This window comes from Pleurodeles waltl, chromosome 3_1 (assembly GCF_031143425.1).
Source record: "Pleurodeles waltl isolate 20211129_DDA chromosome 3_1, aPleWal1.hap1.20221129, whole genome shotgun sequence".
Lineage (NCBI taxonomy): Eukaryota > Metazoa > Chordata > Amphibia > Caudata > Salamandridae > Pleurodeles > Pleurodeles waltl.
Genome location: NC_090440.1, coordinates 1,635,420,664 through 1,635,435,775, shown reverse-complemented (window position 1 = coordinate 1,635,435,775; position 15,112 = coordinate 1,635,420,664). Strand labels below are relative to the sequence as shown.

Genomic DNA, 15,112 nt, shown 5'->3' with positions numbered 1-15,112 from the left:
GAGGCACTACAAACCCCAGAAGGTTCTGCTGTCGAGGAGGCAGGGGAGCTGCTGAATGCTGGTCGGGCACGTGAAAAAGGATGCCTGCACTCTGCGGCGTGAGAGAGGTGTAGGAAGTGCCCAGGCACGTGCCTGGGCCAAGACCAGGTCAAGAACGGCCGTCTTCGTTTGTCATCGGCCGAAAGAGTCTGGGCTGGGCCACACCTCTTGACACCTGCTCATGCTTATGTTACAGCTACTCAGTTCTTCATCAAGGTCATTTGAATTTTCTTTATTTGCCTGCTGTCCCCTCCATTTCTTTCGATGACGGCTTAATATCGAGGAGGAGCCTTACCCATGGGAATCATCATTGAAATCACTTTAGTATTGGGGGAAACTTTGTGCAAGGGAGTCTGATTGCTTCATCTTACCCCAATAGCACTCTAGAAAAATGGGAAAACGAAAAGTCACTCCTGCAGCATCACAAGGCGTTATTTCAAAGGATAGTGAGCTGGCTCAATACCGTCTATCCATCTCAGTCAACAAAGTCCCGCCACCCCCGCCCTTGTCTCCGGCCCGCAGCCTCAGTCCCTTAGCAGCCACACCAGCTTTGATCTGAATCCTGTTGCTGTGGGTGGCCCTGATTGAGGGGAGAGCCCTAGGATCACTAAATCTGAGCTGATTTCTCCTGGCCCTGGCCAACGGCTAAGTGAAATAAAAGAGCTCCAAAGCCTAAAAGGCTGTCGATCTCGAATGTACCCATCATGGTACCTAGCTCGACACTGTCCAGTATTGCATTTTGGGATAATATAAGTGAAAGGCTTGATGATTTGCTTGACTCCAACTTGCACCCTCTCTCTGCTACTGAGAGATGTTTGAACAAAAATGGTGAAGGGAGCATGCCTGGCCCAGCAACGCCGCTCCCTATTGTAGTTCCCACTCCATCTTCAACTCACATGGCCCTTTTGGCTAATTATAGGGAAGTTCTTGCAAATGGAGATGAGCAGCGATTTTCTGAACTTCCTGGGACCTTGCCTTGTCCCAGAAGCCAGGGTGAAGCTGCAATACAACTCTGCCATGAGAATGTGGCCAATCAGTTCCAACTAGTGATTTTAATCATCTGGCATCCCTCCCTGTGGTTATACTGGCCAACCTTCCTATTCTGGCTACTGGGACGACAAAGTCAACGGTGGATTTGGAAAATAAGGTGTCACACTGGCTCCATATAAATGTGAGATGTAGTTTGAATCTCTATGAGGAGATTCTTTTGGTGCGTAGGGTCATGGTGTTGGGCCCTTACCCCAGAAGTTTCATGGAGATTGTATAGATGTCAACTTTCGCAGGCCTATGACTGCTGGAAATATGGCAGGGCCAGTGAAGTCCCAGCTAATAAAGATCTTTCCTCTGGGCTTTTTCTATAAGCATTTGGCACCTACTAATTCTTTGCATGCTGGTAACCTAACCTCTTCTACCTTACTGCTCATGCTGTGCAGTCTCCAAACGAGAACAGATTTATGGTACTGTCTGGGCTAGAGGATAACACATGACGAACTGCGTGGGAGTACAATTGTATCCTTATCATGGGCTCCTTGAACTCGGTGTTAGTTGCCATTATGATTGCTCTCACCTCGCAGGTAATGTCAGAAAGGCCAGGTGCCTCTGCCAAACTCTGCAATTGGGATACTGACTCCCCCAATGTATCACCACAGTTTGCTCTATTGAAGGAGGGAGGGAATACGTTGCTTGAATGTTATCCCCCACACCTGCTGTACAGTTGATGTCAAAGCACTGCCATGATTCCAATGTTAAATTAAGATTGTTAAATTGGAATTTTGCTGGGTTAGCATCCAACGTGACGAATGGGTGCTTGAGTGTTTTCCTTATTAGGTATGATGTTGTACTCTTGCATGAAATTTGGGCGCTGGATGAAGCTTTTATTGATGGAAATACACGCCATTGTATCTTGGTTTTCCCCTCATCTTGTGGTAGGGGCAAGGGGGGCCTGGTTATATGGCTTAAAGTTGGTGTTGGATGTGAAATGAGCAAGATTCAGACGGAGGGGGAAAATATGCAGGCTTTTGACGTAAGATAGGATTCTAAATTTGGTATGGTAATGGTTAATTTCTACAACAATGATTTTTCAGCTAAGTGAAAGCAAAAATTCCATGGGCTATTTACTTTTGTGGAAAATCTAGCTGATACGAACGCATTTTTCGGTGCACCTTTTAATTTACTCATGGCTGGTAATTGTAATGCAAAAATGGGTGTTGCACCTACTTTGTCATCTTTGACCTTCTCCCCATATCTACTTGAGTATAATCGGGAGGATAATGTGGATTCTAGGGGACAATTCGCTATGTACCTACTTGGCAGCTTATGACCTTCATAGCGCAACCTCCAATTTTGTGACATCAACTATACCGACTTATATGGGAGGGGGTCAAGGGTGTCCAATTGATTATATCTTTGTTTCTAGAAGAATGCACGCTCTTGGCCTGGAAGGGAATGTCCCACAACATACATAGACCATAGCCTGCTAACGCTCCCTATAAAAATCCCCCCTTACGGGTCAAAGAGCCTGGTTAGGCTAAATCAGTCACTATTTATGAAAGACGCAGGGCGTAGACTTGTTTGGTGCTCTTCAAACATGAAGTCTGTTATGTGTGAAATTGCAAAAGGGTGTGAGGGTCTGATTGATTCTTGTATATCAGAGTATGTTGGCCAATGTAATATTGAGTAGCTTTGCTGAACAAATATCTTGTATCAGGAATATGCTTTCTTTACCTGTAGGAGATGGAGTGAGACATAATAAGTTGTGGTTTGATAAGGCCTGCAGAACTGCAAATCTTAGACTAAGAAGGGAATTGAAGCGTTCCCCCAGGGACCAGGTGGCAATTTGTGCTTGTTGGAAGGCTTACACCCTGGCACTAAAGAAGAGAAAGGCTAATCTTTACGGTGAGAAATATGAAACTCTGGAGTCTGCGTGTCAGGGCAAGGACCCTCAAGCTTTTTGATAGAAGGTCCATGTTGGCCGTGTTTCAGGCTTGTCACCTAACAAAGTGAGCACTCACATTGGCCCAGAAAGTTGGATAGACCATTTTAGTAGGATCTATCACTCTAGGATTCTAAATCTGGAGACAGCCTCAATAGCTCCTCTAAAAAGGAACTTGGGCCCTATGAGATCCCAATAAATCTATTAAAGGAAACCCCAGGCTTTTGGTCTCCCTTGCTCTCAAATGTCATATATTCTGCTTGCAAAGCTGGTGTCCCACTTCCTGGTGTCAGTCTATAATTGTTCCAGTATTTAAAAAGGGAAAGGGCCCAGAAGGAGGGCATGGAACTAATGAAACCCTCCGTTGGAGAATAGTATCTTTTACAAACGATACAGGGAGTGGCCCCTTGTTTGATCTTGGTTTCGGGCACATGGGAACGGATGCTGCTAACCGTCTTTAGATTAGGTTCTTTTAGACGACTGCTGTGTTTTGAGCCGGCTCAATATGCTCCCAATAATATATGTATATACCCGTGTGACAAGTTATTTCCCCAGACTCTCCTGCACTTTTTTTTTACAAGTTTTATCTCCCACGCACTAAGCAGTTCTAATGACCTATTCTTGGAAATTAAAGTTTAGTAAGTGTTGAGTAGCATTGATATTTCTGCAATAACTAGAACACCGTTTTATTTGTCAGGCAGTTAGCTCTTTTTTAAAATGTGCTCTTCATATGCATCAATCAATGATGCTTTAACGTATTGGTTTTATATGGCCACAGGGACAAAGGTTTTTAGCACTTGCAAGCAGTTCGATTCACAGAATCGGGCCATTTACGACTGCTAAAAACCATTTTGTATGTACCAAGGTCCTATTTGCGATTCAGTGACCTATTACCGAATAGCAAATAGAGTCTGTGATTCGGTATAGGAAGGGGCATGTTAAGGGTGTCCATTCCCAATAGAGACTCGCAGTGGGATGTAAGAATGTTTTGTGACTGAAATGTGGTTCCAAAACATTCTCAGGTTAGCACCAATTTCGAATTGGTGGTAACCCATTCGCAAATGGGAAGGTGTCCCCAACAACCACTGCCTACTCTTACAAAACTGAAAAAGAAACTTGGCAGTTTTCTTTCTGAAACACTTCATGCTTTCCTTTAAAGAAAAAGGGCTGTCTTTAAAAAATTTTTTATTTAAAAAGCAATAAAAGACATGGTGGTTCTCCTGACCTCAGAAGGCCACCATCCCTGTGATATTTGGCCATTCTCAATGGGTCGCAAATTGCGACCTACCTTATGAACATTAATGAGGTAGGTCCATTTTAGACCCACTGGGAATCACTAAGTGTGCCTGAGACACATCGCTGTTTCTGATTTCTCAATTGAAAATCACCAAAATTCGCTATTAGGAAATCACAAACACATTTTTTCTTACATGTGGCCCTTAGTCTTTTCTCTTGTTTATGATAGTTTTTTTTATTGCCTATGATGCCAGCCATTTCTTTTTGTGAGTGTGTCTTTATATATTTTTATATATGTATCTTCTCACTGGTCTTAACTATCTATAAATGTATTTTGTATTTTGCTTTCTCTCTTATGATTATGTTTACAAGATCAAATAAAGACAATCAACATGAAATTAAAAGTATGTTGTCCTTTTGTGAGTGATGCATGGATGATGCAGACCCAAAACATTATGTACAGACTTACTTAACGTAAGACATCAGTTCTTCTTTCAATTGATAATCTTGACATAAATATTGTTTTAAGAAAATCTAATGATGCCAGTGACTTATACCTTAACTCTTTTCAGTATGATTACACAAATATTACTCTTATTTTACTGATGATTACTTATTTTTCTCAAATTGTACCTACATTTTTGAGGAAAAAAGATTTGTTTATTAATCTACCATGCCACTCTAGGCCTTTCTATAACTGTCTTTGGCTTGTTCATTGTGCTTTCCAGGTATTTAAAATTATTAATTATTTCCACTTTCTATCTACTGCAAAGATCAGAGGTTTGGGCTTGTTCATAATTAAACTTAAAAGTGATAAACCTGTCTGCCAGATTCCGACAGATATTTTGATCAATCCTGTATTTAACAGGATAGCTATAATAGGAAGTATGTTAATACCCTTTTTGGAACACAACTGGCAACTACAGGTAATTTTATTTCTGGCAAATCTATGGACATTTCTTTTAGAGAGAGGGAAAGGACCATAATGGCATCATCTTCTAGATTCCTCTACTAAGCCTATATTCAAGATGCTTGCCACTTGTACCTACAACAGTGGGGTTTCATTCCTCCTTTGCCTCTGAGTCTAGACCTACCTAAACCGACATCATCACCATTTGAGGTGTTCTCTCAGTGCCAAAATACCCCTCAAAAGGGATACAGCCTACATTGTTTCCCATTCCATTGCCAATCCCTGAAGCATTGTATACATTTTAAAGGTGAAACAATTCTCCCTCATGAGTCTCAAAACCTGTCCTGTTGTAACTCACTTGTTTGAGATAATTTCTATGTTTAAATAGCTTTCCTACTTGCACTTTGTTATTTAATATAGTTTTCATCATCTTGCCTAATAATTTTTGGTTTAGATTATTTGCTTCCTCTGTTAAGCCTAAAGTTCCAAAAAAACTTAAAAAAAAGTAAAATTGCAAAACTTGGAACTGAAATAGGAGACAACATTCTCCAGCAGGGCAAGGCTGCAGGCTGTATCTTGCAATGTCCTCTCAAAGTCTCATAGTCATTGGAGGAGGCCCCTCTAAAGCACTAGGAAAGGCTCAAACAATTCAAATGTTGTGGCCGCTGAAGTTCTCTCATCAAGTGGATACTTTCTGCACCTTTGCTTAGACAAGATTTCTACCTTCAGATATAGCTACTTTAGCTCACAGTCCTCCAGTGGGGCACACCTGGAAGTTGTAACTCCAGGAGAAGTCCCTCAAAGTCAGACACATTTGCTATGATGTTCCACTTATGCTCCAAACTTCTTGGAAGACCAAAGCTTTTCTAAGTCTCAGCTTTTCAGACATTCTGGAGCATTTCTTCTTGGTGTCTTCTAAGGCTCCCAGGACCACAGGGACAACAATTAGGGGACAAAAATGACTCCAGCAGAGGTCACCAACAGTGCCAAGTGCAGGCACAGTTGGTAGTGGTCAGATGGTCATGCCAGGAAAAGGACCACTTGCAGCTTGTTGTGTCCCTGTAGGCACACAGGAGGTCAGCCAACTGACTCTTGGAGTTGACATTTTAGTCCTGGGTACAAGTGGAAGCAGGTTCAGTTCCTCTAGTCTTCACACGGGTCACAGACAGCACGTCCAGTGCTCTACTGTTCTGCCGCAGGTCCAGTGTTTTCTGATGAGCTGTGGATGGGGTCTCATTTTTGTAAGACTGACTAGCCAGTGCATGAGGGTGACTCCTGGGCACTTTCTAACCGAGAACAATCCTTCCCACATTTCCAGCACATCCTGTTTGCCTTAGTGCAAATTATTCAACAGTGTAGAATCAATCAAGACAGCACCCTTTTTCCCTTGGAATGTTCTGGTGTCCCAGTCAAAGGTTTGTTTAGAGCAGTCTGCTCCTGGGTTGGTGCCAAGGTGTGTATAAGTGGCATAGGAAACAAATGCTTCCCCAGGTCCCCTTTAACACTTAAGTCTGAATGGGTAAGTCTCACCCGGGTCTCTTTTCAGTTAATTAAGTTCCTGCACTTCCTGAGCTGCGAGGAGTAACATATCTCACTTCCATGACTTTGATCTGTTAGCAGTTTCCACACCTCATTAAGAGGAAACACTGACAGAGGTCTGCTGCTGGTAGGCCTATTCAAATTTGCCTCCTGGAGGTTCAGGCAGACAAGGCCTACCTATTTAAAAATTACTTTTATTTTTTTTATAAAGAACTTTCTTGTTTTTTTGCGAAAACAGGAGAATACATGGTACAAAAGAGGTCATCTCCCACTCCCCCAAGCAAGCTACTATGCAGTGTTGATCATCAAATGTGGACAGCACAAACACATTCTGAATGATAAATGGAACCTGTCGTAGCAAGGTGCCCTTCGGCCACTCAAAAATTACTTTTATTAAATATTTATCAAACGCCTAACTTCACCAGTGAATTGTACTTTTAATAAAGTCTAGTGGATAGTACAACATGTGCTGAAGTACACAGTTGACATTAAATTTCCCATGTCCCTTTTGTATTTTCCTACACCATATACTATAGCCTTACTTGAAAGTTTAATATTTCAACTGGGGATTAGACAACTTTAAGATGTTTAGGGGGTCACAGTACACACGCTGATGACTGGACAGTAATACCCCAGTGTCAGAGTTCAAAAACCAGCAATCAGCCCAAAGTGGGGATGATCACTTAAGAAGAGTGATATTCTCACAGTACCTAAGTAATATTAAAAATTTAATATTTATATAACATTTATATCAAAAAGGACTCACAAAGTGTTCATAAATGAAATAATTAAAACATACAAAAAGGAGGCATTATTATCATGAATATGAAAAGGTGATGTACAAGAAAAATTACAATGAAAGAACAAAGAAATGAGACAAAGGCAGAGGAAAAAGAAAAGTTGAACAAGAAACAGGGTCAAAAACACGTACTACAAAATTATATAGAAATAAATCCTTGTGAGATATATATATATATATACATATATATATACATATATATATATACATACATATATATATATATGTATATATATATATACATATCAAGAGAATTTAAAAGGATAACAGAAACATATTGAAAGCAAATGTGAATAGAAGAAAGCAGAGAGTGTGAATGAAAAATATTGTGGAGTTTTTAAAACACATTCTCAACAAGAGGCTTGAATAAAGATATAGGGGGTCATTCTGACCCTGGCGGTCTTTGACCGCCAGGGTCACGAATGACGGAAGCACCGCCAACAGGCTGGCGGTGCTTCCAAGCCCATTCTGACCGCGGCGGTAAAGCCGTGGTCAGAAAACCGGGACCGGCGGTTTCCCGCTGGTTTTCCCCCAGCTGGGCGAATCCGCCAGGGCAGTGCTGCAAGCAGCGCTGCCATGGGGATTCTGACCCCCTTCCCGCCAGCCTGTTTCTGGCGGTTGTCACCGCCAGGAAGAGGCTGGCGGGAACGGGTGTCTTGGGGCCCCTGGGGGCCCCTGCACTGCCCATGCCAGTGCAGGGGCCCCCTAACAGGGCGCCATGAAGCTTTTCACTGTCTGCTTAGCAGACAGGGAAAAGTGCGACGGCTGCAACTGCACCCGTCGCACGCCCGCAAAACCGCCGGCTCCATTCGGAGCCGGCTTCTGTGTTGCAGGCCTCCTTCCCGCTGGGCCGGCCGGTGCTAACTTGCTTAGCGCCGGCCGGCCCAGCGGGAAGGTTGGAATGCCGGCAGCGGTCTTTTGACTGCGCAGCGGCCAAATGGCGGTTCCCGCCTGGCGGGCGGCAACCGCCGCCCGCCAGAGTCAGAATGACCGCCATAGTTTCTTGATAAAAAATTTAATGATACCCAAATGATATTCCATTTAATAAGATTTTGGATGCAAAAGACACTGGCTCGATTATTTATGTGAATTGCACAGATACCATTCTACCAGGATAAAAAGGGTAGATTAGAATAGTCTTTCCGTAAGGTGATTTCCTCAAAAACAACAGAAAAAAAGATCTTGTATTTTTTTCTGATAGTACTGTTAGTTTTGTCCAAAAGTGAAAGAGAACCTACAGATAATTTGAGGCAAGTGAGACACATTAAGTTTAGAAAATAAAAGTCACTTCATGCCATAATAGTTGCAAAGACTAAAAACGTTTTCTTGAGAAAACATTATGCAACATATTTCCTCTTTGATTTCACGACTTGACAAAAGACAACCTGTGTTAGAAATTGTATAGAACTTTCAGGTGGTGTGTTGTTCAGAGGTCAAAATGTCGGATTTCAAAAGTGGTAGGTGAACATAAGTGCCTACCTTGTCTTTGCCACAGAGCCTGACTGCTGCTGTGCCTGGAGGAGGTCAGCGAGCTGCCTCTGCAAAGCCATATCTTTACCATGGGCTTGTCTTATAAAAGGATGCTCTAGAAGATGAGTGACGGAAGGCCGTTTTTCAAAATCCTTAATTAGGCACCTGAAACATAAAAAGAAAAAATATTATGAGGTGATGCAGTATAACTTGAGAATCTTATTTACGTATTTTAATACACCTGTGTTTTTTATGTTTTGGGGAGCATACAGTTTTTTTGGGGGAGACACCACCAAGTTTATTCTACACAGTTGTGACAAGATAAGTTTGCATGCAAATGAAATCAGCTCCTGCATAATAACATTATGGGCCTTTTTCGACCCTGTAGGCCGCGGTGGAGATCGGACAGCTTCTTATGCTGCGGTCTAAGCGCCATATTACAACTGCAGTGATAGCGCCGCGGTCGGACTGCCAGCACTACCAGATTACGACTTAACGTCGGCCTGTCGGTGCTGGTGGTCCTAATCCGCCAGGGCAGTGCTTCAGCCATTTCATGGAGATAGCGCTGCCATGAAATGGCTGGTGGAGATGGGGTTCTGGGGGGCCCCTGTGGGACCCTTGCACTGCCTATGCACTTGGCATGGGCAGTGCAGGGGTCCCACTGGCCAGCCCTGCTGTAATGTTCACTGTCATACAGTGAACATTGCAACAGATGCTAGTGCACCCTACGCACCACAGCCTTGCCGTCAGCTCTATTACGAGGCGGAGACAATGCTGTAGGCTCTTTCCCACTGGGTCAGTGGGTAAAAACTGAATTTCAACTCGCCGACCCAGCGGGAAACTCGTAATGCCCCGACGGGGATGCTTCCACACTGGCGGCCACCTACGCGTGGGAACTTCAGCAGACGTGCTTTTCCGTGCGCCGAAATTGTAATCAGGGCCTATGTCTTTTATCACCATATGTAGGTTTGCTGAAACACTGTTTTGAACTTCATCACCAGCTGTTATGTAACCTCGCTCCCACTTAATCTTACTTCCTAAACATACAGGGCCTCATTCTGACTTTGGCGGGCGGCCTCCGCCGCCCGCCAAAGTCCCGCCGTCAGAATACCGCTGCGCGGTCAAAAGACCGCCGCGGTAATTCTGAGTTTCACGCTGGGCTGGCAGGCGACCGCCAGAAGGCCACCCGCCAGCCCAGCGGGAAACCCCCTTCCATGAGGATGCCGGCTCCGAATGGAGCCGGCGGAGTGGAAGGGGTGCGACGGGTGCAGTTGCACCCGTCGCGATTTTCAGTGTCTGCTTGGCAGACACTGAAAATCTTGGTGGGGCCCTGTTAGGGGGCCCCTGCAGTGCCCATGCCATTGGCATGGGCACTGCAGGGGCCCCCAGGGGCCCCACGACACCCGTTACCGCCATCCTGTTCCTGACGGCGAAAACCGCCAGGAACAGGATGGCGGTAAGGGGATTCGGAATCCCCTTGCAGCGCCGCCATGGAGGATTCCACAGGGCAGCGGGAAACCGGCGGGACACCGCTGGTTTCCCGTTTCTGACCGCGGCTGTACCGCCGCGGTCAGAATGCCCATGGATGCACCGCCAGCCTGTTGGTGGTGCATCTGCGGCCCCGGCCCTGGCGGTCCATGACCGCCAGGGTCGGAATGACCCACACAATCTTTCACACAAAAGAAAACACAATGTTATGGCAGGATCAAAAAGAATAACAAATGAATTCATCCTCCGATTTCCACCCACTTCTAATACTCAGGAAATATGTTTCCTCCATTACTTAGAAAATATGAATATTTCAAAAATGAGTGCAATGACCCAAAGTTTTTCTGACGAGCCCATCACTAGCATTGCAGAATATTGGGGCTGCCGAACACCAAGACTGACTAGCTTTGATTTCACATCATGTTTCTTTCTTATACCAGTCTATAATTTCTGTCTCACTCCTGCAGATCATTTCATCGCCCTTTCTGTCAGTTTTTCATTATTTTTCTATCGTTCTCTTCTTCTTTCATTCCCCCTTTTCTGCCTTTCTCTCTAGTGCTCGGTCTGCAAAAATGAGTGCAGATGGGCACCAGTTGCAGATAGCCACACAAACTAAGCACTGATAAGTAAATTTTGGGGCATATTTATAAGAAAGTGATGGAGTGCAGCAAGTCACCCTGCTACGCTGTGCTGCACCACAGGGAAGGAGCAGAAATGGGCCATATTTGAAAGAATTTAGTCCATTCCTGTCTTTGTCCTTGCGCTGGCACTGTTTTGACTGCCTAGCTCCAATGCAGCCACCCATTATGAAAGGGTGCCTGTGTTGTAAGGAGAATTGTTTTTGTGCAACAAGGGACACCTTCCTGCACAAAAACAATCCCTGAGGCATTTTCCTCTTTCTAGGTATGCTGCATAATGCAGCAGACATAGAGAAGGAAGTAACAAGGAGAAATACAAATATTTGTCTTCGTTTCAACTCACATGGGAAGACATAGCATTTTGGTGCATTCCCTTCTCTCCCATTTCTGGTAAATCTGGGAATGCATCAAAATCCGTAGTTTTTACGTGGGAACACCTACACATCACCCATGGAACACCTCCCTGGGACAGAATAACGCAACATAGCAATTTGCGCTGTGTTGCTTCATTCTAGATTTACGAAGCCACTCGGGGCCATTCAAGGTGGCATGGCTTCATAACTCGTATTTTTGGGCTTGCATTACGCATGCACCATGTTGCATGGTGCAAGAGTGACCCAACCCCAGTTATAAATATGCCCCTGAATGTTTAGAAGCCACAAATAGTGAAATGGGTCATAGTGCGGCCTATGATACTGGTTTATTACCTATGCAAGTAAAGTCATTGAATAGTCCTTTACCCAGTGGTATTCTATCATTTGAAAGACAGAGAAACAAATCAGGAAAGGTGACAGCTGAAGAAATAGTTGAGAGAAACCCACAGAAGGACAGCAGCTCTACACAGTAGCGGTCCCATAATTTTTGAAAGTGAGGGTTTAATTGTATATGCCTCAATCCATTGAAAATTGGGGCTTAGCTGCCTGTAAGTGTCAGAAATTTGAAACTCAGGGGCTTAAGATGCTGAGACTCACGCGGTTGTACCACAAAGGACACAGTAAAGGCAATCTAGATTGCTGTCAATAAAGTAAGTCTGCAATTATGCAGTGAGAAACACTCCAATAAAGTTCCAAATGTACAGAATCAGAAGATTAACTTCTCCAGGGCCCACGTTCCCTCTGAGTGTAGAGAACGCATCATTCTTATAAGAACTTTTTCAGTTTCACAAGAATTAAGCCAAAACGGTTGTATCTATATCATTTTCAAGTGTCATGGTAGGCAATTAAAAATAGTTACCATTGTCAGGACCTATAGGATTATGTGACAATGCGACATCAAATGCAGTTGGGTTATTTAAATTATACAGCAAGAGAAGGCAAATCATGTGGCACATTCTCAGGCAGTATTACTTTTACTCAATTTGAGATAGTAATAACAGTTGTGATGCACATTGTGCAAAATAGAATGTGGCATGCATGATAGATGTATACATATATTCAGTACACACCACTGCTACAAATTCACATTTCAATGGCCTCTGTTTTATAAAGAACCTATTCATGAAAGTGTCCATTGCTGTGGCACCTTGAAGAGAACAGCTTAAACAATCTCACCCTTCTGCACGGAGACTGTGTTATTTAACAATTAACAATACAAACGACACTTTTTTCAAACATTCTACATTTTTAACTACTGCTATGCAATACGTGGGCCTGTAGCACAGAGTTATGGAAATGTTATCGGAAGTCGTAGAATGAAATGGAACGATTCAGCACAACGGTACAATATTTTGTGGATCAGCACATTATTATAAAAACTTGAAATGAACATTTCACAGAGGCGTGCCATGTTGCAATTATTTATGGACTTCTAAACCCACAATGCAGCATATGAAGTATAATGAAAGGCATTTGAATTAGGCCTCTGTCGTCTGTTCTGGCATATATATGCCGTTATTCTATGGATACCAGTGGGCGTTATCTGTTATCAAGGTGACCATTAACAGCAGTAGATGAAGTCTGTGCTGAAAAAAATTACGTGTTTGAAAAAAACGATGTGTTTGGATTATTGGTGTGGTACAGGCAAACGTGAATATTGACTAAGTTTTAATCACGTGCCTAAGCGAAAGGGGAAGGTTCTCTCATCAGCTGATTTGACTTTGAACTAATTATCTGAGTATGCGGTCTATAAAACCTAATGTGAAGAGTGAATTAGTGGGACAGATGAAATCACTTGAAAAAGACGTAATGTCGAAGCGCATTGTGATATCTGCGATATTTGATGCTTTCTTAAGAAATAAATGATACTTCCTTCTACAGACTCCAGGAGTGCCACGTCTATTTTTGTGCTGGATATACAAGGGTTGCTGGTCTTTGCCCTAACGTGTGCACCGGCAGAAAGGCGCGTTGCTTTCAGACCAGATTCTGTGGATCAAAAAATGTTTTAACTACTTAAGTAAGTATTGTTCTCTTCTTTTTAATCCTCACTGACAATTTTCAAGAAATACTTCACTTTTTTACCCCCAACTCAAACATTTATTACAAAGAAATATATAACTGGCAACCTGTAAAACCACACATGGTTTATGTCACCAGAATTATTGGTTGGCAACATTTGATCATTTTACATTATAGGTGTCCTATATATATTTAAAAATAAATCTTGGTTTGTGGAACTGTGTGGATATCGGAAAAAGTTAATCTCTTCATGCTCAACTCTTGCACTATTTTAAATGCAAAGTTTTCAAAAACTACCAAACAAATGCACACTAAACCAAATAAAGGCACTTTAAGTAAAGTTCTACCTTGATGCCAAATTTTGTGTAATTTAATTCCGTTTTTTTTTGGATGAAGAAGCAAATAATTGTCTGGAAATTAATATGGACTCAGCATGACGGATCTGAATGAAATTTACAACAAAGAGTGGGTGTACTTCGTTGGTCTGGCCTTTGAGGCAGCTTTAATGTCTCAACAGAATACTGTTTTTCATAAACGTCATACATACTATATTTTCAAAGAGGGACTATTGGAAAGCAGGTCCATTGGTTGGTGAAACTGCCATTCACATTTTACTTCATCCACCTCATCATAAAATATGGGGCAATGCATTAGTCCACTGTACCTATTGACTCTCGTCACATTGAGTCAGTCCACAAAGTTGGGCATATTGCTCACATCTGCCTAAAAATAGTTCCTTTATCTTCAGTTACAAAGCTGGTTGAAATATCAGCAGATACAGTCAGAGAAAAGCATCCAGTAATTGATACAGACTGGCAATCTTCTTTGAAAATGTTTCATGACCGGGTGGAAAATCTTTTTAAACCTATAGTGAATTCTTCTTCGCCTAGTCAGCACTTTTGAATATAGTAGCAATCCAAGCAAGTGCATTTAGACTCAGAAAATATAGGTGGAGCCCCAGCAATGCAAAGTCTTCCAGTACTCTACCTCTCGCCAGAAAAATAAAGGGGGGATGGGCTCAACAAATGTAGTTGGACAGACCAATTATATTTGCCCTAGACTGGCAACTGACTACCTTCTGACAAGTCAAATGAAGTCAAAAACCTGTAAGCAAAACTGATGATTCTCAGGGCAATCACATATTTGTCATTTGCATCCTCAACACTATATTTAGCACACTTTGCTTCATTCCAGCGACCCCACCACAATTACTGTACGGGTGAGTAGAAGAATTGACATAGAGTGTTGTTGATTTATAGTTGATAACAGTTCCCATAGTGTAATTCAATAACAACAGAAACAATTGTGTATCCTCTTCTGGGACCCAGCCCCACAACAAGTCTTGCCACTCATCACCCCATCTCATGATGCAAGCAATAAATATAGTGAGTGGGCTGTACTAATAGTTGGAATACTAAAATAATTTTGATCATCCAGGCAAACCTTCTCATATGTCCATAGGGTATGGTATTTTCTCCTCAAGAGACATGTGGTTGTGTATAGCAAGATGACAGCAATCAGACATTGCAGTGAAGAAGTTGGAAAAAATAGCGACTTACAGATCTTCATGTGTTTTACAGACATCATCAAATACCCAAATGCGTCCCATTAGTACAAATTAGAGATCAGGGACTGCCCAGCCCTCCTGCAACAGTGAAAATTGTAGAA

At 42.8% G+C, this 15,112-nt stretch overlaps 1 protein-coding gene across 1 annotated transcript in view; it reads right to left on the bottom strand.

Moving 5' to 3' along the window:
• MYO3B (myosin IIIB) overlaps positions 1–15,112 on the bottom strand; it is a 1,099,693-nt gene that overhangs the window by 1,070,320 nt on the left and 14,261 nt on the right. The window contains exon 2 of the mRNA XM_069221545.1: positions 8,935–9,090. Coding sequence (XP_069077646.1) covers positions 8,935–9,090 — 156 coding nt within the window. The remainder of the gene's footprint in view (positions 1–8,934; positions 9,091–15,112) is intronic.